The following is a 26144-nucleotide window of genomic DNA, read 5'->3' as shown; positions in this document are numbered from 1 at the left end:
TTCTCGGAAAGCAGTGTCTCTCTTAGAAAACTATCTGAAGAATCGTACTCAAAGAGTTGTTGTGGATGAAGTTATTTCAGATGCTCTGCCGGTATTGAAGGGAGTGCCACAAGGATCTATCCTTGGGCCCTTGCTTTTTAGCTTGTATATTTGTGACTTTTATCTGTCCGTGAAAAAATGCAATATACATCACTATGCAGACGACACGCAGTTATATTTCTCTTTTTCGCCAGGCGAGTCTACATCTGCTCTGTCGCATATTAATAACGATCTCCAAGCCATCTTTGACATTTCTACTGCCCATAAGCTCAAGCTCAATTCAGACAAATCCGCAATAATGATGTTCGGAGCTAAGAAGAACAGAGAGCTCACCAACTCTACCTTTCAAGTTCGCATCGAAAACGATATACTTCCCTCCGTGGACGAGATAAAAAATTTAGGATTGTGGTTTGATCTGGATCTCCGCTTTACTAAACATGTCAGCTATCTGAACCAATCTTCTTATAACGTTCTCAGACAGCTTTTTCCTAATCGTGATTTGCTCAACACAAACTTAAAACTCAGACTATGCGAGTCTCTGATTATGTCAAAAATTTCCTATTGCGATAGTATTTATGGACCTGCTTTGAAACAATCGGATACTCTCCGACTACAGCGTATTCAGAATAGCTGTCTACGTTTCTCGTTTGGTATTCGGAAATATGACCATATATCCCCAGCAATGCAAGAATCAGGATGGTTAAATGTTGGGAAACTTAGAACTCTACACCTTCTTACCAACACACATAAAGTTTTGATAACTCGACAACCTGATTACTTACTGAAGAAGCTTAAAACATTCTCTACGATTAACAGCTTTACTACAAGGAACAGTTCAGTTCTAGTCATCCCCAAACACAAATCTTCCATCTTCACCCGCTGCTTCTCGTATAATGCACCCAAATATTACAATCAACTACCCTGCGAATTTCGATCATACACCATCGTAAACTTTAAAAAAAGACTGAAGACTTATTTATCTCATTAGCCTCTTGCCCGTTCCCGACCTTGGCATTTCTAAAATGAATTTTCTAAAGTAAAGCAATAACTAAAATTTTTTTATATTGTTAACTCGACTTGTGTTCATATTATTTATCTATAGTTTCTCCCAGGTTGAGTTGAAAAACAGCCTTGGCTGATACTCCGCCTATTCACCATATACTGGAATTTTTTCTTCTTTGTTTTTGTTATTGTTCCTGTATTCTGTTCTATTTTATTTTTGTCTATTCCATTTGTATTTTTATGGTGAATAAAGACGTATTATTATTATTATTATTATTATTATTAAGTCCCAAAAAGGGCATCCATGGAGAATAGGCAGGTAGTTTAAAAAAAAATGTTTTCCAGCTGTCGCTCCCCCACAAACGACAACCTTCAGAAGTCTAAACTTGTGCGAGCTAAGGATTAACGAGGTCTTACCTTTTAACGTGCGATTCATAACACGGTTGGACGATAGCAAGTGAAAATCGATCGTTCTGAGTAGGGCTTGAACCACCGACCAATACGGCAGTCATTTCGAATGAGTGAACAAGGCACCCACGTCGAACCGCCTGGCTACCGCCTGGTATATTATAGCATTCACATTATCGATGTGCTTTATCATATAATTCGAAATGTCATATACATACATATACATACTTAACAAAATGCACAATGGCCACAAGGCTATCAAATGTGCTCGAGCACTTCTCGAAAATATTGATTCGTGGATGATTTGAAGACACCATAATCGAGTGCATATGTTAGAAATAGTAATCTTGTTAATTCATCTCTTTTTGTCTCTATCCTCTTTGTTCCCACAATTTCAACTTCTGAAGGTTGTGGACGAATACAAGTGAAATCTTGAGTTTAAAATAAAACCCCCTTTTAAATACAAATAAATCAGTGTTAACGTCTATTCATTTGATGTAGGTGTTTGTGGCCTTTCAGACCATATGACATCAAAATCAAAGTTAAATATACTTTATTATCTATTTGCAACTTAGTTAAAAATCCAAAAAATTAACAAATACGAAAAATATAAAGAAAATTGTGATGAGAAACATGATAATAGCATCCTGCTAATGGATTGGTAGAATTGACAGTTCTACTACCCGTTGGCACGGCTGGAGAGAAGACTCACATCATGCCACCAATGTAGTCAATTAGAACACGCAGGGCGCTGCACAGAATTAGGCCCCTGAAGCAACAAAAAGTGGCTTGCTTGGATGCGGAGGTTCATAGTGTTCTAACAGAAGAGGCTGAGGCAAATCAACACCGCCGTGTATAGCGTCGTCCAATCGCTTTCCGAATCGGAAGGACGAAATCCCGGCCTTGCAGTTCGGAAGATTGAACGGCGTGCCGCAAGATGAAGGCTAAGATCACGTCGACGAGATAACATGCGTCTCGTATCCAATGTGTGATGCATTACAGGGCAGCCAATAGGCCTTTCACGCCCGCAGTGCGGCAAATAGCCATCAATTTACGACGTATCCATCACACTTTAAGTCAAGGCGTACTGTTGACCACCAAACAGCACTGCCTTGATAGGATACGAATGCTAGTAGCTGCTAAGAAATCACTAGTTAGGCGTGCATCGCTTTCAACAGAGAGCTTCGACAGCCTGAGCTCAATGAACTGCGCAACCCGATAACCCCGGATGACTTTCGAAGAGCCCTTGTGAGTTCCAAAAAATTTGCTGCTCCAGGCCCAGATGGGCTGAACACTTATTGGTGGAAAAAACTACCAAGTACCCACGGCCATCTGGCCAGAGTTTTCAACTCATGGATGTACGGAGAGCAAATTCCCCAAAAGCGGAATTAGAGACCGATAACATGCTTGAATTCATGTTATAAAGTGTTTACAAGCATCTTAAATACACGAATACTCACCGCAGTTGACCGAGTGTTCGAACGGACATATGAGCAGAGAGGGTCGAAGAGATGTAAAGAGAACCTACTCATCGATAGATGTGTAACGCAGGACTCGATACAATACAAGCGTAACCTCTCTATGGCCTGGATCGATTACCGTAAGGCATTTAATACAATTTCGCCTCAGCTCATCTTGCATTTGCTCAGATGCCTTGCGGTACCCGATAAAATAGTGAGATGCATTGAACAACTAATACCACTTTGGCGAAATCGCTTCACCAAAACATCTGATCAAGCAAGAGTCCAAACAGGGTGGGTCACTTTCAGAAGGAGTGTATTTCAGGGTGATTCCCTCAGTCCCCTTCTCTTCTGCATCTCACTATTGCCATTATCCGTTGCGCCCCCGGAAACCGGAGGCACAAGGTCACCCATTTGTTTTATATGGATGATCCTAAACTTTATGCCTCTGGAGAGAAGGATCTCCATCAGTCCTTGAGAGTGGTGCATGCTATCGGTATGAAATTCGGGATACACAAATGTGCAATGGTCCATGCAATGGACGATGCGGGGACTACAGAGAGGATGTGCAGCTCGTAGATGGAAGCATCCTACACCATCTGGATGCCGGAGAGACGTATTCTTACCTCGGGGTGGAACAACGCCAATCACAAGAGGTAACAGCAGTGAAAAACTCTCCGCGGCAAGTATTAGCACAAACTTCGACAGATCTGGTCATTGGAACTGTCGGGAAAGAACAAAGTTGCTGCAACAAATATGCTTGCCGTTCCAATCTTACTCAACTCGTTTGGAGTAGCGAAGTGGACTCGGAAGGAGCTGTATCAACTCGACGTAAAGACTCGAAAAATGATGCATCTCTATAGGAGTTTGCATCACAAATCGTCTGTTCCACAGTTGTACTTCCCCCGACAACAGGACTTTTGAGTTTGGAGTGTCTACATGACATAATGGTACTGAATACATCCTGTGAAGTTGTCAGGAGTTCGGATCCCCTTCTCTGCATGATCCGTGACCATGAGAGAACAGGAATTGGAGCATTTCTCTTTGAGGCAGCTGCCCGAGCAGCTGATGAACTCGTTATAGTTTTCGACACTGAACGAGGTGACAACAACTCTGTCACCGAGTTGGTACCCGTTCAGCAAAAAGCTCAGATGAAAGCCGCAGAGATCACCTTACTTCTGTGAAAACACAAGGATAAACCAATGCTTGGGGTCTTCTTCAATAACATTGGAGACCTTGGCTTATCAAAGTGCCTGACGTCCGCTTTTCTCAGGTCGGGTGGGCTGATGTCGGAAACTGAGGGATTCATCTTGGCTTGCCAAGATGGTGTCTTCAACACTTCAGTCTACCGCACTCGCGTGATAGGTATAGAGGTTTCTGACACAAGGTGTAGGGCCTGCCGCGAGGCGCCCGAGACCCTAATGCACTTGCTATCAGCATGTCCACGATGGATATAGGACGACACCGCATGTGTCGTCCTATATCCATCGACATAACGCGGCCCTAAGAGTGCTATATTAACATCTACGGCACTCTTACGGTATTGACGAGATGCTGGTGTTGCCCTACGCTCCGGGAATATTGAATCCGTGGTGGGGAACGAGAAGTGCCGAATTTATTGGAACTATTCGTTCCCTACCCTCTGGCTCGTACAAGCTAATGAGCCTGATGTAGTCCTTTTTGACCAGCAGATCAAAATGATATTTGTCGTGGGATTCTCAGCTCCTGGCGAGACGAATATCGTCAGAAAAGAGGAGGAAAACTGGATAAAATATCGAGATTTTCTCTTCGAACTCCGCAGACTCTATCCATATCACTCGGTCAAGATGGTTGTTCTGATTATTGGAGTCCTTGGTGGAATGATGTCCTCTCCACTCTCAAATCTTGAAATCATGCCGGCTTGCCGCACTAAGGCAGACGTTTTTGCCGCACAGATGCAGAAGGCTGTCATTCTTGGCTCACTGCGCTTGCTCAGGGCACATGATTCTCGGAACTAATGATCACTTACCCCACGGTGTGGGGAGTGGTCATTGGTTGATAATGCTGGCGCGGCCTCCTGAATGTATCGGGGCTTCGAAGGATCGGGCCTGACCAGCGCACACTACGTTGAAAAAAAAATAATAATAACAATAATAATAGGTTCTATTACCCAACAGTTAAGTAATATAGATCCTGATAATTACAAAGTTACAATTTGAGAAAATGAAGAACAAAATTATAATATAATAAAATAGAATAAAAAAAAAATTTACCAGAAAATTAAAAATTCTTCATGAAATACTGAGATACAGTGTCAACAATATATTCTAGGGAATTGATATCACACAAATGTGAAATTGAAATTATTGCAAATGCTAAAGATAGGTGACTTGAAGTACAAATTGGTTCTGGCCGGTCGGCTGAAAAAAGTTTTTTTACTTCTAGTTCTGAAATGAGTCACAGAAATTTATTAGAGATAACACCTCCATTGTATCCATATTGTTGTGCAGTAATTCATGCAGAAAAATTGATCCAGACAGTTTTCTGCGCAATTCAAGACTTTCAATATTGAATGTTATGGTAAGACATTCATATGGAATACCTCCATCAGAAGTGGTGCGAGATTCGACCTCTGAGGTACTTCAGATGAAGGATTGTAATAAAAAGAATCATAGGCGTTATAAGATACAAACTCTTTGCGTTGAAGTAAGTAGGATTTATTGAAAAGTACTGCTGAATTATAAAAACCAAATTGGTGGAGTTTTTGTAGAAGGATCATGTGATCAGGTCGATCAAATGATTTAGCAATATCAGTATATATCACATCAACTTGACCGCGGCAAGTATTAGCACAAACTTCTACAGATCTGGTCATCGGAACTGTCGGGAAACAACAAAGTTGCTGCAACAAATATGATAGCCGTTCCAATCTTACTCAACTCGTTTGGAGTAGCGAAGTGGAGTCGGGAGGAGCTGTATCAACTCGACGTAAAGACTCGAAAAATGATGCATCTCTATAGGAGTTTGCATCACAAATCGTCTGTTCCACAGTTGTACTTCCCCCGACAACAGGGAGGCCGTGGACTTTTGAGTTTGGAGTGTCTACATGACAGAATGGTACTGAATACATCCTGTAAAGTCGTCAGGAGTTCGGATCCCTTTCTCTCCATGATCCGTGACCATGAGAGAACAGGAATTGGAGCATTTCTCTTTGAGGCAGCTGCCCGAGCAGCTGATGAACTCGGTATAGTTTTCGGCACTGAACGAGGTGACCAAAACTCTGTCACCGAGTTGGAACCCGTTCAGCAAAAAGCTCAGATAAAAGCCGCAGAGATCACCTTACTTCTGTGAAAACAAAAGGATGAGCCAATGCATGGGGTCTTCTTCAATAACATTGGAGACCTTGGCTTATCAAAGTGCCTGACTTTCGCTTTTCTCAGGTCGAGTGGGCCGAAGTCGGAAACTGAGGGGTTCATCATGGCTTGCCAGGATGGTGTCTTCAACACCTTAGTCTACCGCACTCGCGTGATGTGTATAGAAGTTCCTGACACAAGGTGTAGGGCCTGCCATGAGGCGCTCGAGAACCTAATGCACTTGGTTGGAGAAAGATAAATTTTGATCAAAATATACACCAAGATAATTGAGTTATTTCGTGACAGTGAAATGGTATCTACTCGATAATTGTATTCGATGACTGACATTTTCCTACTATAAGACACTACTTTACATTTGGATGCATTGAGATATAGTTTGTTAACTTCACACCAAGTTTGTATATTTTCTAACTGTCGTTGCAATGTATTACAATTTTTGATAGTTTCGACAGGTCGATATATTTTTAAATCATCTGCAAAAAATAACTTATTATAATCGACATAATTACCGAGGTCATTAATCAATAATGAAAACAGAAGTGGTCCGAGATTCGACCTCTGAGGTACTCCAGATGAAGGATTGTAATGAAAAGTAAGTAGGATTTAATGAAAAGTACTGCTGAATTATGGAAACCAAATTGGTGGAGTTTTTGTAGAAGGATCATGTGATCAGGTCAATCAAATGATTTAGCAATATCAGTATATATCACATCAACTTGACCGCGATTATCTAAGACATACAATTAAATTTGTTATGGTTGATTTGTTTGACATAAATCCATATTGTTGCGGAGATATATTACGAACTGAGGAATGTACGCGATTATAGATGACAATTTCGAGAAGTTTAGTAAAGTTCGATAGGATTGAGACAGGACGATAATTCCGAATATCAGATGGATCTCCAGGCTTAAAAATGGGACAAACTCGTGATATCTTCCAATATTCAGATTTTTTTTTACTGCAAGATTGAAAATTGTCAGTAAGGGATAGACCAATACACCGATGCAATCTTTTATCAAAAAGGATGATATATTATCAGAAGCAGAAGTGAACCTATCTTTTATTTTACGTGCTGCAATAAAGATTTCCTGTTCGCTGATGTTTTCAAAGTTTATATTATTATAAGAACAATTTGAATTTGATAAGCATGGGTACAAAGTATTATCATCAACTGCAGAATGTGAATTTGTACTGTGAAAAAAATTAGCAAAACTATTTACAATTCCATCTGAAGAATCAATAGTGAAGTCATTATATTTCATCCTACCTGGGAAACGGGAGGTTTTATTCTTGGAATGTGCGTATGACCACAGTGATTGAATATTAGATACTACAGATTCTTGTATAGAATTTGAATAAATATCATATGCAGCTTTGATTTGGTTTTTGATGACAAGTTTAAGGCTCTTGAATTCATAATTTTACTGCATATTACCAGTTTTCATGTACTTCTCGCGTAGTTTAGCTTTCTTTTTGATATTGCAAATAATCTCGGATATATACCATTTGGATACTCATGTTTGATCACTTGGAAAATAGGAACATGAGAATCAATAATATTATATAAGACATCATAGAAATTACTAACAGCTAAATTCACATCATCACAATTCCGAAGGAAAGACCAGTTCGTGGAAAGTAGCGCATTATATAATGCAGAATAATTGGCTCGTTTGAAATTCTAATTTTTTTGGTTTTGGTTATCATTTGAGTTGAAAGTAGTTTCGCTAAAAACATTATTAAAATCAATAATTAGAGCTGGATGATGAGGCAAATCTTCAGGAACTTCTGGAACTCTCTCCCTTGTCACCTCACATTTCATATTGGAAATGAGCAGGTCCTATTCTAGTCATTCAAGATAGGCAAAAATGCTTCTCCGAACTATAAGGGATCTATCGGCTAGCAAATTCGTTACTCCCCTTCCAAGCTAAACACTTTTATGAAATTTTTGTCATTTCTGTAGGAACCAAAATTGCCACCACCAGCCGTTAACACCGAGGAAGACCCAGAAAATACCAAACTAGGTCCCCGCCATTCGCTACCTCCCAAAACTAACACAGTTACCAGTAACTCGAAAATCCTGAAGAGAGTGACTTCGGTCCCAGCTGATTGTTCTCCACCACCCCCTCCGCCGCCACCGCTGCTCAAAAACTTGATTCAAGGGATCGATGATGAGCCCCGAGGTGCCGAAATCGTCGAAGTTGTCGAAGAGCCCACGCTGAGGCCTTCGGACATCCTTAAGGGAATGTGCAGAAGTATGTCTGCTCTGTGTAAGTACCTTCTGTTTATTATCTTTAGTGGTTGGAAGTGATCAACCAAATAGTATAAATAATTGATGTATTTAACACTTCATAGTCAGATTTTTAATGAACAGATTCTAAGCTCAACGCGTGTCTACAATAACTTCTTCATTATAAAATAGCTATACTTTTTCAAATTAAGTTCGAGACATTCATCCCATCAAACAGCCGTACATAGTGGAATCCTCATCTCACCGTGTAGGGAGTAGAGATATTGAAAAGTGAATGAGAAGCTGAATAAAAAAAGAGAAGCTGGAATAGTTGGGTTTCAAATAAACACGAAAAAACAGAGTAGAAAGTAGAATCAATATTCATAATACAGTAAATCATGTGAGTAGAAAAATAATCAGGAGAAATAGAAACAGGTAGAGCTACTAGAAATAGAAACAAGAAAGGAATAACAGAGTATGAACCGGAAATAATATTTTAACAAAACCATAAAAAATGAAGAATGGAAAACAAGTAGATGAAGAAACCAGCGAGAGCAAATGAGAATAAGAAGAAAAAAAGTGGAGGAAGAGAAAAACTAAGAAGGAAGTAATGAGGGAAAGACAAAAATAGGTAAAAGCATATGTCGGAAACAATATTGTATATGAAATAATAAAATTCGGAAAATAAACACATTATGTACAAGAAAAGAGATAGAAATATGTGAAAACTGCAGACTAATCATGTTTCTAAATTACATATTGGAAATTTTGGCAAATATAATAAATAAATTGAAAATTTGACAGAATAATAGATCAGGTGACAGCTAAAATGGATTCAAACCAGGAAGATCGACGATAAATTCTATACACACCTAACAAAATCATGTGAATATAACAGAGGTTTCCACTTAATATTTATAGACTTCAAATGTGCCTTATTCACCACAGACCAAATAGAATTCTGAAAGCATCGAAGAATTTTCAAACACCGAAGGAACTGAAGAAACCGATAGTGTAGTGGATAAAATAAAAGCAATAGTACTAGAACATGCAACGATAGAACAAATAATAAAGAAAAGGAATATGAATAAAAAACATTCAAATATCGAAATGATTGCATAGAGAGAAAAAACAAAAACCAGTATGATCCTAGCAATTATCGAACTAGAAACTGAAGCAAAGAAATGACGACTGCGTGTAGGTAAGTGATAAAAGAATATAAGGATATACGTGAAAAACAAGAAAACAAAAAGGGTCATTCGAAAAATGGCAACTTCAAATTTGAAAAGTATTTAATATTCAATTATTTTGCAATGTTTATAGGAGAAAATCTGGAACAGAAAGGATTCAGAAAAATATTCTAGAGGAAAAAAGCCATCGAAAAAAATTAAAAGATATTAAAAACCAAGCAAAAGGACAAAAATAATGATATACATCAAGACATTAATACAGCCTTTCATCACATACATAATGTAAACAACAGTGATGAATAGAAAAGATGAAGAAAACTCAAGAAGATTAGAAATGACAATAATGAGAACAATTTTAGGACCAAGCAAAAAAGAAATAGGAGGAAATTCATCAGAAATCAATGAAGAGAAAACATAAATGTCAGAGATATGTTATTCATCAATTTTTTTATGTTAACGATGACGACTACTGTGGTCATTCGCCTCGTGTTCTGGTTATGCAATGTTAATAACTTTTCAAGTCACCAAGGTAGCAATTACTTCATTTTGTACAAATCAAAAATACTTTAAGAATCAAGATGATCGGGTAAAAGAAATGATTGATTAAGTTATCATCATTAATAATGCTGGTCCAGATTTCAACAGAAAACTGCTGTTGACGATATTTTTTCAATAGTATGTGGAATTTGTTCACACCAAAAGTGATTATTATGAAAGTTAACAATAGAATTTTGAGAAAAAAAATCAGCCGTGAAGAAAATCAATGACATCCAAACTTAGGGTTTCCAACAAATATCTTAAAATACCACTGACATCTGCAGAAAGTCACGGGGAAACAAGATTCACCAAACAACTTGATGAATAATGTTCAGATTCCGATCCATATTTCTAGCCAACATACTGCACCCTTTTTCTTAGAATATTTTTGTGACCTTCAACCAAAAAAACTGCTGGTCCCGTCTTTGATATCAAACTTGATTTATCTACCGCCAGCCTGACTGAGTTTTTAAGAAAATATGGTTCATGTAGCGAATGATCGGGATAAAACTGCACAATACGCCTCACTTCGATAGAATTTCCATTTGTACAACTGTATAGTACATTTTGGAAAAGAAAGGTTTTAGGTTCAGTCTTCATTTACACTTCCGATAGAAAGAAGCATTTAACACTTCATCAATTGCTTTCTTGATGCACGGTATTATTTGATTCTCCATCATATCCGAATATTTATCCCTGGTCAAATTATCATCGATAAAATAAGGTCCTATGATGTGGTCACCTAAAATTCGTGCCCAAACATTTAGTTTTTGAGGTCGTCGAGTATAACTTGACGGTGTAAATGAGGATTCGTATCACTACAATATTGGCAATTTTGCCAATTCATGCAAACTTCTGATGCAAGTTGATCCGTTCAGTGAGACTTTCACAAAACTCGATACGTCTATCGAAATCATCTTCGTTCAATTCATGAACTAGTCTAATCTTATATGGATGAAGTTTGTACTTAAGAAGCACCCTGAAAACATTGATAGGACCGATTATTGATTCTCGAGATAACTTAGTAAGAGATTGCGAATTTTCCATTAGTCCAACGTGCCCTAGAACTGCAGTTCAAATAGCTTCATCGTTGACAACTCCTGAACGGTAATGCTTTTTATTGTTAACAGATCTAGTTTCCATAAATTTGTTCAATAATTCCGAAACGTATTTGTGACGTACATTTCTTCTTAATATTCATAGTAATTCCAATTGAACATACGGGCAGCAGCTCTAGCACTATTTTTATTCTGATAGTACAAACTCACTATTTCAATCCGTCCTCGAAGCGTATAAACCATTGCATCTCAAGAATTCACAAAAACAGATACACCAATTGTAACTTCACCTGGTAGGTAATCGTTATTGTAGAATGAGACAAATACAAAATGAAGAGAATATCGAATTCAAACTTAACTAGGCAGAATAAATTTTTTTTGAAGTATACTTCACCAAAACACCTATGAAACACATTATACAGAAGTTTATTCAGGGCAGCTCGTTTTCAACTCAAATAATGTTTAGCTTCCAAACTATAAGCTTCAGACCATAATATATTCTACTGTTGAAATCTGTTCATCATGGAACATCTGATAATGCAAAACAATTGATCTATTTAAAAAAATGATGACATGCTCTGGGGGTGCGATAGGGAAAGTAAGATCAAATGTGAATATGTGAAAATGTGTCTCCCTGTATACTATTGTTGAGGTGTTTTTTTATTTTTCCTGAAAATCATTGTTCCAGAAGTTATTCAGAGTGGCTCGTTTTCAACTCAAATAATTTTTAGCTCCCGAACCATAAGCTTTAGACCATATGTTTTATACTCTGTTGAAATCTGCTCATCATGGAGCATCTGATAATGCGAAACAATATAGGGTGATTCCTTTAAAAAATTGGTGATAGGGAAAGTAACATCAAATGTGAATATGTCGAAATGTGTCCCCCTGTATACTATGGTTGACGTGTTTTTTATTTTTCCTGAAAATCTAGTACAAAAAGTTGTTCAGAGTGGCTCGTTTTAAATGGAATGCACTGTATATAAAGCCAATAAAAACAACATTCTTGGAGATTCTGGGATTTCAAATCCTAGTTTGTAACAGTATCCATCAAGATCTAGAATGAAAATTATTCATAAGTATTTCAATATCGAAATCTTTGCATGTATCTCGAGTTCTCCCTTTGAATCTTTCAATCTTTTAATCTTTATTAATTTTATGGTAAATATCTATTTTGGATTACATATATTTGCACTTAATTTGTAGACTGGGTAATCAATTCTCGAAAATTATGAGAAATGTACTACATTTTCTGGAAAAGTAATTAAATCATATTCCACAATACCGTTTGTAGATCACTAACACATCTAATGATGAGAAGGTTTTTAACATTAATATTCATAGTAATTCCAATTAAAGCTATAAACCGATAACTCAAGAATACCGAAATATTATAACTTTCAGCAGTAAAATTCCAATTATGATCCGACATAAATGCCCCAAATAAAATAGCCAATTAACTATTCATTTTGGCAATATGTAAATAAACATGTTAGATTCACGCAAAGTAGAGCACAGAAGATATAAAACATTTTCTCCGAAAGTGCGAAAGAGCATCTCCAATGGTGGCACAATTTCACTATGAGTAACACTTACCAACCTGAGCAGAAATAATAATTACCGATATGTAAACATAATGCAACGTCTGCTCGAAGAGTTATTATTAATTCGAATAATAAGAGAATTGAATAATGAATCATTCCCACTTTTTGCAGCCGCCCGCCGACTCAACTCCTCTTGCTCGGACTTGACCATCATTAGTCTGGACGCAGAAGAGTCTGATAAACACAGTGGTCCTAATCTGGTGAACAAACAGCGCGTGCTTCCATTTGTGCCGCCATCTTTCCCCGGCAGTGCGAACACCAATAACCTCATCAAGCCATCCGAATATCTACGCAGCATTAGTGACAAACGATCATCCATTTGCTCAGTGAGGAGTCTCTCAGAAAGCGAAGACAATTGCCCCAAACTGGAAGAAACAAAGGACTCGGACATTTCAGGACCTCCTCCACCACCCTTGCCCGACTTCGCGGATATAATTTCGGCAGGGAAGCAGGAGCAAACAGCCGAAATGGTGAAGAAGCAGAACCAGCCCTTGTCTGCTATCAGCATCCAGGACTTGAATTCCGTTCAGCTCAGGAGAACGGAGAAAACTCTGGCGTCGAAAACTTTTTCGGCACCCACTAGAAGCATGAGTCTACAGTGTCTTCAGAGCGAGCCATTTTTGGCACAAAAAACGGATTTGATAGCGGAGTTGAAGATGTCGAGGGATATTACCGGGATCAAAAAGATGAAGATAGAGAAAGCGAAAACTGAAGAGAATAAGGAGAAGGAGTTGCTCTCCGAGATTTCTAAACAGTTGTCTACGACCAAGTTTGTTGAAAAGGTGAGTCACAAGTTGAATACTTTACTTTTACTACGACCATACAGGGGGGGCTGATGAAAACGAAACAATCTTTTTCAAAGTTTCAATTGATTTCGACGCTTATCCTTCCGTCGAAGGGGTGGAACTAACAAGGTTGAAAATATGTTTAAAAGATACTTATATTGATCTCTGAACTGAACAATTTTGGCATGAGAAGGAATATCCTTAATTGGTTTGTAAATTATAGTGATAGACAACAATATGTTTGCACAGAAAATCAAGAAAGTTCGATAAGGAAAATACATTTTGGGGTACCGCAAGGATCTATTTTATGGTTCATTCCTTTTTCTAATATATAATAACTCATTAACAAATACACCTCTGAGAGGGATGAGCTGAATTATTGGCTGATGAGACAATTATACACTTTCTGGAAAGCTTTGACAAAATTCATGATGGTATGAAAACCGACATGGAAACAATTTCAGGTTGGCTTCAAGAGAATGGATTTACTCAAAATTTTCAAAAATTTGTATGTATGAATATTTCTAAAAGATTATTGAACATTTTTAGCAATCCTATAATCATTGATAACAATTCAATAAGTCATACCAATTCTATTAACAATCTAGGATTATATCATGATGAAAATTCATCGTGGACAAAACATATCGAAAAAAAAGTAGCACCCCTCAGTGATATTCTATTAAAAATCAGAAACTACACAAGTATTTTCCTCTAAAATTTTTGAAAATATTCATTTCAGTCTTATAATACTCACAACTGCATTTTCTTATTTTAATTTAAGAAATATTTACAAAAAAAACTATCATATACATATATAAATTATTGTACTAAGAACCAACAGTGAATATGTATGAACCATAAAATGTATTAGATTTGAACACACTATAAAAACAAAAAAAAATGGTTGTTTCATTCATTTGATAACAAATAAATGAAAAATTTCAAATATAAATTTCATAGGAATCATTAATATTCATAATCATAACATTAGACAAACCAAATTATTATGAGTTAGTAATTTCAAATCTTATTTTGGACAGAAATCGATGTATCATGATGGAATTATAATATTTAATGAAATTCCTGAATTCTAACTTCTCTCAAATTCAAAAGTCAATTGAAAAAGTATTCAATGAAATATAATAACGCAGGATTATATGATTTTTCATAAGGCCATCCATATTATATATAGATAATTTCTCATCTGACTATTTGCTGATATTGATTATTCTACTCATGTTTTCTTATTCGATTATTCATATATATTTTTAAATTTCCTTTTAGTTTTTAATACCTATTAACAAACTTAATTTTCTCTGCTCATATTAATCATTTATGTTTTCTTGTTCAATATTCACCTATTGATTTTGTTAAATTTATATCTTCAGTTAATTACTATTCATAAACAGTTAATGTTTTTTGGGATGAAAAGGGCGATACATCTGTATTTGAGATTTTGCTCTTCAAAATAAAAAAATGAATTATTCCTCACCTGAGTACCAACTCAGATGAGAAACCTACCCAGATCTTCAGGCCATCAATAGGAGCTGTCAATAACCTGAAAATCTGGGATTTAGTAATCGTAAGCTCAATTATGCCACCAGACTTTGAATACTGTGAGTATTGAATAGGACTATTTGTATATGTGAAAGATGACATTCAGAGTATGTTTGTGTAGAAGATAGGATAGCTGAATAATAATTTACATTGTAGCCTATCAATATACCTCCAAAAAATTTTAATACAAATCTAACCTCATTTATTTCGTTGAAAGAGGAAAACTATTTCGAATTCAATGTAGTAGGTACTTCTATCGGCAATTCGCCAAGTAGGTGAAGTTATAATATAGAGGATATTTACAAAATACTAAATAGAACATCATTCCCTACATAACTGACAGAGTTTCTAGAATTTGATAAATTCGTTTGATAATTGGTCTGCATATGAAATTAATCTCAGTCAATTATTTCAATTAAAGCGTGAGTCGAATGTATTCAGTTATCCAAAGTGGCACAAACATAGTAAATTAACACAATACATCATATATCATAATTTAGCCAAATTATTAAATTTTGATATTTCACATAAATAACACATAAACAGGCAGAATATACAACATTAAATTTTTAAATATTTATATGGTGAAAAAGTTGGAAAAATGGTACAATTTTTTTATTATTATTATTGTTGTTTGCATGACACCTCAGCCCAGTACTAGGAGGGGTCATGGGTCTAACATTTTGAAGACTTCTGTTTTACTAATTACGTGATGAGGAAAACGACATCTATGAAATCGATAGAATACTTATTATAAAACAAAGTCTCCTCGCCGTATCTGCCTATCTGTCATTCTGTATGAACACGATAAACGCATACGGCTTTCACCAATAGATGGATTGATTCATAAAAACAAGGTTATCCTAACATAATTGAACAACTTTACATATTCTTGAATAGTTCATTGAAATCCATAATTTCCTCTTGGTCAAAATTTTTCAGCTGAATTATGTCTTGAGTTATTTGGAACTATATAGGTTTTATCAGTAAACGGAGTACTGGCCAAAATATTGGACAGTTTTTTTATTGGGATTCGATGTTTAAATAACCAAATCCTTGTTGTCAATCATCTCGCACCACCTTTAAATAGGTCTATCAGTTTTTTCATTAGGATATTTATTCAATTTTAGGTTCCTGAAAAAGACAACACTGGAAATATTATTCCTGCATGGAAACGACAAATGCTGGCCAAGAAAGCAGCAGAAAAAGCAAGGAAAGAACTGGAAGAACAGTTATTGCGACAGGCTGAAGAAAAACGTTTACAAGCCATTCCTCATTGGAAAAGGCAACTGCTGATGAAGAAAGAAGAAACAGAGCACAAGATAAGGTGAAATAAATTCCATTTCTGTTCGTGTTCGAATTGATCAGTTACTTTTAGAAAGTGCTACGTTTTTTTCTAACCTCGATATATCAATTGTTGAAGAAATAAATGATAATAATATTCAAGTATTTTTCTAGGTCAACTCTCTACACCCCCAAAGTTCATGACGAACCGAAACTACACATACTCAATGATTCTGACGATCATTTGAGACAGAACGAGAAAACAGATCAGAACGACAAAGAAGATATCAATAACAATAACAACTATAACGATGAATGTATGAAATTGGAACAAGAAAGCAACTATAATGATCAATCCGACGAAGAACCTCCAAACATCATACCTTGGAGGGCTCAGCTGAGGAAAACCAATAGCAAATTGAACTTACTAGAATAGTTAATTATTTTATTTTTATTATAGGTATGTCTTATATCTTTGTAACTTCGGATATACTTCATGTGATAGAGAATTAATGGAGAACTCAAAGAAGAATCTGCTAGCTCCAACAAAATTTCTTGCTCCAGTGAAATGAAGAAAACAAGAAAAATTAGCAGAAAAAATCGAAAGGGTTTTTCATCATAACCACACTGCATATGTGCAACTTTACTGGAATGGGTGAAGGTAGTCACGAATAAGTTTTTACAGCAATATAAAAATGTTAGATTCAAGATTCACTCACTCCTTTTACCGATTTGAAAATGATATATCCTAACCTAACAACACTTTTGAATAAGCTTTGAAACTCAAGTGAAAAACTAAATGACTTTCCGTGAAAGATTTCATAAGATTTCAGTCAGTTTGTCAAATGTCAATACACGGTTTAAAAATCTGTTTAAAATATGTTGCTTAAAATCTGTATGCTAACTCCGGGACTCCAGTTTTCAGCAATTTCCGATAATAATTTAATTTTCATTTTATTCATTCATTCACATTGGATAATAAAAATTTTCAGACGGATTTTTTTGGTTTGAAGGAATTTTTAACATAACTCTTGATATGTTAGCAACTGGTGTATAAGCGTTTGTAAATCATTTGACAAATCATGCATAATATTTTAAAAATGAATAACGTAAATATTCTAGGTGTTTTTCGTTGGGAAACTCCTAACAGTTAAGATCTGTTATCTAATTAGCCACAATGTTGATTCAGTGATTATATTAATGTTAACGAATAATAATCACTAGAAGGAAACCGTTAGTTTTCTAGTAAATGCATTGAAACCAAATATTGTTTTATGAAAAAAAAAATTATAATATTATTGATGAAACAATGATGTACTTCTTTACTCATAATACCATGAATACTATTCACTTGTGAACGTTATCACAAATTTTGCTTTTTTATCATTACCTCACTTAAAAATATTGTGTCTAGGAAGTTACTATTAGGTATCCGTTTTCTAATCAGTTAGCTACATTTGTGAGTGAATCAGTTTCTTCATAACCTAAAATTATGGAAAAGTTCATACAAATGTTCAATATCCGAAAATATATAATATTATATTAAAATAGCTTGAATTTTTTTAAAACCATACTCTTATTGTATAAATATTGTATAAAATTTGTTATATATTCCTATAGTTTATCTATTATGAAAAATATAATATATTATGAAATTATTACAAAGAAAAGGTGCTTGACGAATTGGCAAGATATATCTTGATCCATTCAATTCTTTTAGGTATTATTGGCAATTGAAGATTATAAGGCAATAAATCACATTTTGAAGATGTTTCCTAATCCAAATATTACCTCATTACTAATGAATATTCTCAGTAGAAATAATTACACCTAGGATACTGAAAATCAATTTAGAACAATAGTAATAACTGACGAGTTTTAAGTTCACTAAACTCGTTCAACGTTCAACCATTTGGAATTAAAAAATAACCTCAAGTTTTGTTAGAAACTACAACTGTGATTACATATTTGATACATTAACTGATGAAAATTTCACCATTAAAATCCATTCGTCAAACTGATTGAAAGTTTTCAAATATCAAACGAGTCTATCCATTATTATCATTTCAATTTGTCAAACACCTCATATTGATGTATATATTTATGAAATTATTTTAGGATTATCAAGATTCTTATATAATTTTCCAGAATTGTATTCAACTCCACTGTTGTTGAATTAGAAAATTATGACAATCATTTCAGTCAATTATGTGATGCTATACATTGTTCAAATACAAAATATGATCGTATGCATGCATTATCTTGCCGCTGTATGCAAATTCGAAAAGTCATTTCTTGCTCTTTGTAGTCAAAAAAGTTTCTGGGGCTTGGGATTTGTACATTTTTCATTATTATATATCGTTTACCAATATCTATGAAATAAAGTATATGAATATAGTAATCTACTTTTATTTCCATTCAGGGCTACTAGAAATGGCTCCACTGATTTATCAAATGTTCCTGTGATTATTTTCATTTTGTAAACCAATAATTGACAGGATAATAGTCGTTCCTGATATTCAATGACGGTTGTATCCAAAAATCTCTCGTACATTTTACGAGCATACCTAGATAATCTTCAATTTGAAAGGTATTTGAAATACGTACTAGAGTACAGAGGAAAAAAGTAGTTATCCAGAATACTTCACAATTTTTTTATTGGTTCGTTTCGAAATAATCATGTATTATTATTACAAAAATGAAAATGAAAATCAATAATGTTGAATAGTCGAATTCATGATATGATATCAGTATACCTTTCTTCGTCAAGAAAATAAAAATCAATTTGCAAATATTTCTGAATGTGTTAGCACATGGAATAACTCTGTTGAGTTGTCTGTCCTGATAAATTATCCGTGATTCTTCCACATTGTAACGGAACGGTAATAGGAATAATAGGGACTGTATACCGTTACGATACTTAACGAAATGTTAAATTAAATCCCTCAAAGACGACTTACCTTGAGTGGATTGCGGCTGTCTCATCAGAGTCCTGAGATTGGTACCAGTTCTTGTGGTAGAAGCTAATAGAAGCACGATATTATGCGGTGTGATAAACATAAATATTATCAGCAAAAAAAACGAATAATTCACATTTGAACTGAGCAGTCGAGAATGGCGGACAATCAACCACACAGAAAAACAATACAACAACACTGTTCGTCCCTTTTCATCGCTCCAACACACCACAGAGGGCGGAATCATAATGAAGTCGTTTTGAGGATACAGGGTGAGGCAAAATTAAGAAAATAAAAATGAGTATGTTAGCCGTTCCGCAACACACATTGTCATTTGCTAATCCATAAATAAAGGGCATTTCAGCGTTACTAAAATTATCAATGATTGAATCACGTGGATGTTGAGGTTGAATGATTGTAATATACTCATAAAAGCTTCTGTAGCTGCACATTAATCATTCACATAATTCATATTGAAATCTTCACCTAAGAAAACATTTGATTACTTCTGAATTTTCTACAAACAAATGCACATCAGAGGAAGGAGACCGATGTAGACAAAGTACATAAAGGTTTAGTTTTTGCAGTTACATATTTTATAACATTTTCAGGAAGTAGCTTGCTGGCAAATTCTTTATTAGCTAAAATCGTAGTGCCACCATAACGATAACTTTTTAAATATTTGTAAAGGATCGTGTAGTTTTTCATTAAACAAGGTTTTTCACCTACAAGTTCAGTCAAAAGGAAAATATCTGGAGATCTTTTATATTCAAGTTATACAAACAGCTCATTATTCTCTGTATGGAGTATGTCGTATTTGGTGTTGAAATTGTGATTGTTCTCCGAAAAGTTGGCAATAATGATTGAGAGTAGAAGTAAGCCCAGTTGACAGCAAATCGAAGGCGCAACAAGTTGAATGATGCCTTCAAACCATTTTTCAAACACCTCCGCATTCATCTCTTCATGATAGTCGCCTGTTTTCTTAGATTTAAATATTAATTCACCATTTGGTAAAAATCCACTGTCGCTTCCTATATGCGTAACTATCAGACGACTACCTTTTCCAGATGGCTGTTTTAACCCAACTGACAAACCTTCAATAAAGGCTTGTCGTGCACTTGTTATATTACCATCATACTTTTTTGACCGTATGTTCTTGGTTAACCCATGTCTCGTCCATGAAGTACAATTTTTTTTTGAGCTTCCGAAATTCGTCAATTTTTCTTAGATAGTTTCTTCTCCATGCTATTATTTCTTGACGTTCAATGAGAATGCTTTTCCTGTCAACTTTTCCGTACGTAAATTTCATTTCGTGTACAAGTTTCCTAAAAGTTTCTTTACCCATTTTTGGGACCAATTCATGATCGCTAAGTGCCTCCAGAACTATTTTTAGTGTGGGCAGCTCATTTCTGAAAAAGAAATTGTGAATAGTTCTGCGTATACTGGTTTTGGCTTCTTCATCAACTGTGATTTTTTTTCGTCCGCTACTAGTTTTTGGCGTTTGTACGTCCCCATGAATTTCTGCTTCTCTTAGTATTTTGTAAATCGATGATTTTGGTACACCGGTATAATCAGAGCACATATCAACTAATTTATCTTTTTTAATTGTGGAACTTAATGATGTAGAAATGCCCGGTTGGTTATTCGGAGGTACACACGTAGAATTACAGCACATATGCACAAAGTCATCTTTTGGTGGCTGATGATCTCTTTCAAGACAGTGAAATACTCGCAGTACAATTGAGTAGTTTGAGAACGGTGTAGAAATATAATTATGTAACGCTTAAACACTTATTAGCACTATTATTTTCACCAATTGTTATCACAACACGTCGATTGCTGACTAACTTAACTGTAAAACGTACAATTCACGCTGTATAATTCACAAACCAATGATACGCTCATGGCTGCAACTACACTAGTGAGGACTGCAACGATGAGATGGAAGTTACGGTAAAGTGACAAAGACAGAAACACTATACAGAAAATAATGAATTTTAACTGATCAGTAATCAGGAAATGTATAAGTATTACTCATTACAAGCTCATTACTGATTTTTGTCATAAATAATACCTTTTAATCGTACTAGTATTGTGTATTATCTATAATTTGCCACAACCTACAACTCTACTGCTTACTATATTTTGATTCTGCTATAAACTTTACGCTTTACTCTCAATCATTATTGGTTTTACTATAGGTAAAATTGGTCTTCTTTAGTCTTCTTTTACGTTCGGAAATTATTGTTTCAAATTTTTTTGAAGTCCTAACCTTATGAACTTTTGGGCATGATACGCATGTTAGTTTGCAGATACCTAATATGTTATCCTTGTCTATGTGCGACTTGTTTATATGTATAGCCAAGAAGTCTAATGTGCTACGTTAATATTTTGTTTATTGAGTAGTCTTTTTATTATATCTTATTATACGGGTATACATGGTGTATGGCTTCTTTGAAAAGTTTTCTATCAAGGATGTGATGAATTACATTCGGGTTGTTATTTACTGCAATTTGTTTTCGCAGATTCAATTCCTTGTTGAAATCATCTGAGAACATTGGTACACTAGTGATTATGTTTATCATATTGTGATGAGCTGCTAATTCATGTTAATATGGGTGATCAGAAGGATTGTTTATATTTGTATCTGTATGGGTTGGTTTGGGGTAACTTGTGAAATCGTGTTTGTTGGTAATTTTTGTAATTGTGAAATCTAATTGGTTTCTATTTCTGTTGTGATTTTATTGTTTTCATGAATATAATTAATGTATTGTAATGTAGTGTTTCTGTGAAGCAGGCTATCAAATCATCATCATCATACCCATAACAGTAAATACTTTTTGGAGAATGGTACGCTGTTGTATAGTTTTTTTCATAGTTGTCCATGAAAATTTCGGCTAGAAGGGGGCTTTAAGGATTACCTATTATGTGGCCTTCTTTGTTGTTATATCATTAGATTCAAAATAATTTTGGTTAAGACATATTGACAATAGTGAAAGAATGTCAGAATGAATTATTAAGTCTGTATGATTTTTGAGAATCATTTCATTTATGAGTTTGTAAGAATCTTGTGAAGGAATGTTTGGAAATAAATTTGTGACATGTAAAGAAACCAATTTAGAGTCAGGTAGCAGATGAATGTTGGATATATTTTTATCAGTCCGTTATAATTTTAGGTACTAAAAATTGTTCAATCATCATTATGGATACTTTTAAACATTCTTGAGAGTGCTTTGAATGGAAGTGCAATCTTATTACCTTTCGAGGATGTTAGCTGTAATAATTTGAATGATATTTTCTCTGAATTGAAAAACCTGAGGTTTATTTTTGGGAAAGATAGTTGTTGACCTACTACTTCTAGAAAACAATTAGTTCCAAAAAAATTACTCTTTACAAAAGTGTGTAGATCATGCAAAGAAGTAACTTTCAGACATAAACTGGAGGAAAAAGCCCTTCCTTTTTTTCGAAGATTACCACATTTTTTGTTTCAACATGGAGAAGTAGAAGGCTAGAAGTAGAAGGCCAAAAATTTGTCTTTCATATACCCTTTCATTTCATTTTAAGTTTATTATTTCAAACAATAACAACTGTACTTTTCATATTCTTTTGAAATAATCAAAATTGCAAACAATCGATATTGAAGTTTTTGGTTTCAGAAAGTATTTCTGACATTGAGCCTTATTTTTTTCAGTTTATAGAGAGCTCCTATGCCAAACTTACGAACTAGTAACAATTTTGTTACAGACGTTTTGCAGATTTGAATTCATCATTATTCCCTATTTTATATACAATTGAAACTCATAGTTTCATTCATAGATAACATCGAATGATGATTTTATCTGGAATATATAGATTATTTCTATGATGGCTATTCTATAGTTTTGTTATTAGTGTCAGCTCTCATTTGAAGATGTGTGTATTATTCAGTTTTTGAATTTAATTTCCTGTTTTCTCAAGAACAAAACACAAGCACTACAGGAAAATCCTTAAGGCACTTTCAGAGCGGTGCCTGTGCCAAAATATGATTCACATTGGATTTGAATAGCTGGAGATTAAATCCAATTGGAAAAACGTTCTAAACGTTCTCAGGAAGTTTATTTCACATAAACGTAGTTCTCCAGATGGAAGAGTTCTTAAACAGTGAAGTTTGAGGGTGTACTGAGTTGAATAGCAAAACGATGAGCAGCCACAGTCTGTCGCGTATTTCTGATATGTACCGCTCTTGGTGGAATCAAATGTGTCAAGTCACTTGAATACTTCCTGTGAAATTATCTATAGAAGAGATACAAATCTCCAACCTTTCGTCGATGTTCCAGGCTATCAAGGTTGCACGTGATGTTCGCATCTCCAATCAGGCGGATGGCTCTTTTCTAGATGGCAGAGCTTCATACATGAGAACAATACTCCAAAGAAGGTCTGATCTGAGCTTTATAAAGCATCAAAAGTTGCTCAAGTGTGTACAGTTTTCTGGTTCGGAACAGTGTTCCAAACTTTTGAGAACCAGCCTTTGCAATTCCAGCGACATGATTGTGCCAAAATATATTCGTGTCCATTTTAACCCCCAACAAATTTATCGAAGGAGAAAACCGATGCCTGGATTTTTGTGGCATTGAATTAAACCTAGTTACTTTCACCCCAATTCGAAGTCACGTCTACATGCTCATTGAGATATGCAACCTCCTGCTGCCGATGAAGATGTGCCTCCGTAGCCGATGTCCTGGAATCCAACAGAAATGACGAGATGAGTGTGCTTTCGTCGGCAAAGCAATATATTGCATCCTTGGTTTTTTTCAGTAAGTCGTTGATATAGGATAAAAGGAGGTTTGGAGACAATATGGATCCCTGGGGAACACCAGCGTTGATGGTGAAATTTTTCGAGAGATATCCATCGCCGGCCACAGGGAACGTTCCTTCAGCAAGCTGATAAGCCATACACAAAAATGATTCGACAAGCCATAGAATAGAAGTTTGGCCAGCAAACCCTAATGCCACACACGGTCAACGACCTTAGAAATATCAAGTGCAACAGCTCTTGATTCTCCATGTTTCTCGATTGCGTCATTCCAAATATAGGTGACATACATATGGGAGTTTGAAAGACATTTTCATTGTATCGTCCATATCAATATGGATTATTTATTTTTATGAGTTGACCACTTTTGTGTAATTATATTTAAGTTTTATTTGTATTGATTTTTCTGTAATGTTTTCAATATTTATTCGAGGTAACGGCGTGAACAATTAACATTACAAATGACAATAATGACAAATAAACAGAGTAGTCAACTCCGAAAACATACATGAGTTCCAAATGTTGATATGAATAGCTTATAAAGTGGAATATAATTTGAACTTCATAAAAATTCCTATTGGACTGCATTCAATCCATCAAGATGAGGGGTAATATTTTCAATTTTTTTTGAAAAACCAGGTAGTGAGTCACAAGGTTTTATAGTTCAGACTTCGAACTCAGGAAAACCATTCATTTTATCTATAAGGAATTACAGCCACAATTATTCAAATATTAGATGTGTTATTTATAGTCGGTGGTTCAAGCCCAAGGCTGAACGATCAATTTTCACTTGCTATCGTCCAACCCGTGTTAGGAATCACACGTTATAAGGTAAGACCTCGTTAATCCTTAGCTCGCACAAGTTTCGAATTTCGAGGCGTGTCGTTAAAACAGTTTTTTTTTAAACAGATAGTCACCTTTTCATAATGAATACTATTGAAGTACAATGCCCCCTCTACTCTCGCTAGTCAAATGTTGTTAAAATATGTAGGTACTGAATTTCAACTTATATTATCTGCATAGTTCTATTTGATTGCTATATATTGTGTTGATGAGGTAAGTTGGTCGGTCATTATATTCAATTCGACTGTCACATTCAATTTTGAAATTTTCAAGTTGAATAAAGTTTTACTTTAACTGTCATTTTTCAATGCGATCCAGAGATTCAAGTATGACATAAAAATGTTTATGGGCCCAGAAACACATTAGTGGAATATCGGTAAATCAAGCTGAAGTAAAACTGTGTCATATGACATCTTGTATCTGTTTGTCACTAGGTGACCAATATTGTTAAAAATGGAGATCCTGGAAGTATTGATCAAAAAATTGAAAGAGCTACCAAACTGGCTTGGTAGAACAATTCAAATCAAAATGCAGTAGTTTTCAGCACAGTTGAAACTCCAGTCAAACTAGCAGATGAGGATATGAAAAATGTATACCAAACTTTGATGCAGTCTCCAAACAAAATAGAATATACCGCTCAGTCTGGTTTCTACTAGTTGCCTTGCGATGAAAGCTACAGAGGAAGGCAGAGAACGAATCCCATTTGGCTTGAACATAAACAATAATAAAATGATCCGTAACCAAGGGGACGTCATACCAAGATAAACAATAAGAATAATATACTCGGTATTTGGGTAAAACTGAAACAAAAACCTCATTTGGCATCAAAAGGCATATTTCAAAGAAAAAAGACGAGTTTCTACAACTAACATCACCAGAGCTTTTTTGTCATGGGTAAAATTTGTTCTATTATGTATTGGTTTCAGTAAAGAGCAACCTCAACGTATGATGTCCATCGCAGTATTTTTCTTTACTTTTTGTCATGAACTTGATGAAATGACAGTGACCTCGAAAACTTATCGTGGCTCAATTCAGTTGT

At 35.2% G+C, this 26144-nt stretch overlaps 1 protein-coding gene across 5 annotated transcripts in view; it reads left to right on the top strand.

Moving 5' to 3' along the window:
• Positions 1-18914, top strand: part of f (espin protein forked) — a 279147-nt gene extending 260233 nt beyond the window's left edge. For all 5 annotated transcript variants that reach the window (XM_074175969.1, XM_074175970.1, XM_074175972.1 and 2 more), the window contains 4 exons: positions 8229-8535; positions 12996-13666; positions 16360-16556; positions 16688-18914. In XM_074175969.1, coding sequence (XP_074032070.1) covers positions 8229-8535; positions 12996-13666; positions 16360-16556; positions 16688-16949 — 1437 coding nt within the window. In that variant the 3' untranslated portion in view covers positions 16950-18914. The remainder of the gene's footprint in view (positions 1-8228; positions 8536-12995; positions 13667-16359; positions 16557-16687) is intronic.
• The last annotated feature ends 7230 nt before the right edge of the window (positions 18915-26144 follow it).

This window comes from Leptinotarsa decemlineata, unplaced genomic scaffold (assembly GCF_025532065.1).
Source record: "Leptinotarsa decemlineata unplaced genomic scaffold, Ldec_3_MD MMD2_tig00001393_RagTag_RagTag, whole genome shotgun sequence".
Lineage (NCBI taxonomy): Eukaryota > Metazoa > Arthropoda > Insecta > Coleoptera > Chrysomelidae > Leptinotarsa > Leptinotarsa decemlineata.
Note: the sequence above shows the minus strand (reverse complement) of the source record. Positions and strands in the feature narration are given on the sequence as shown.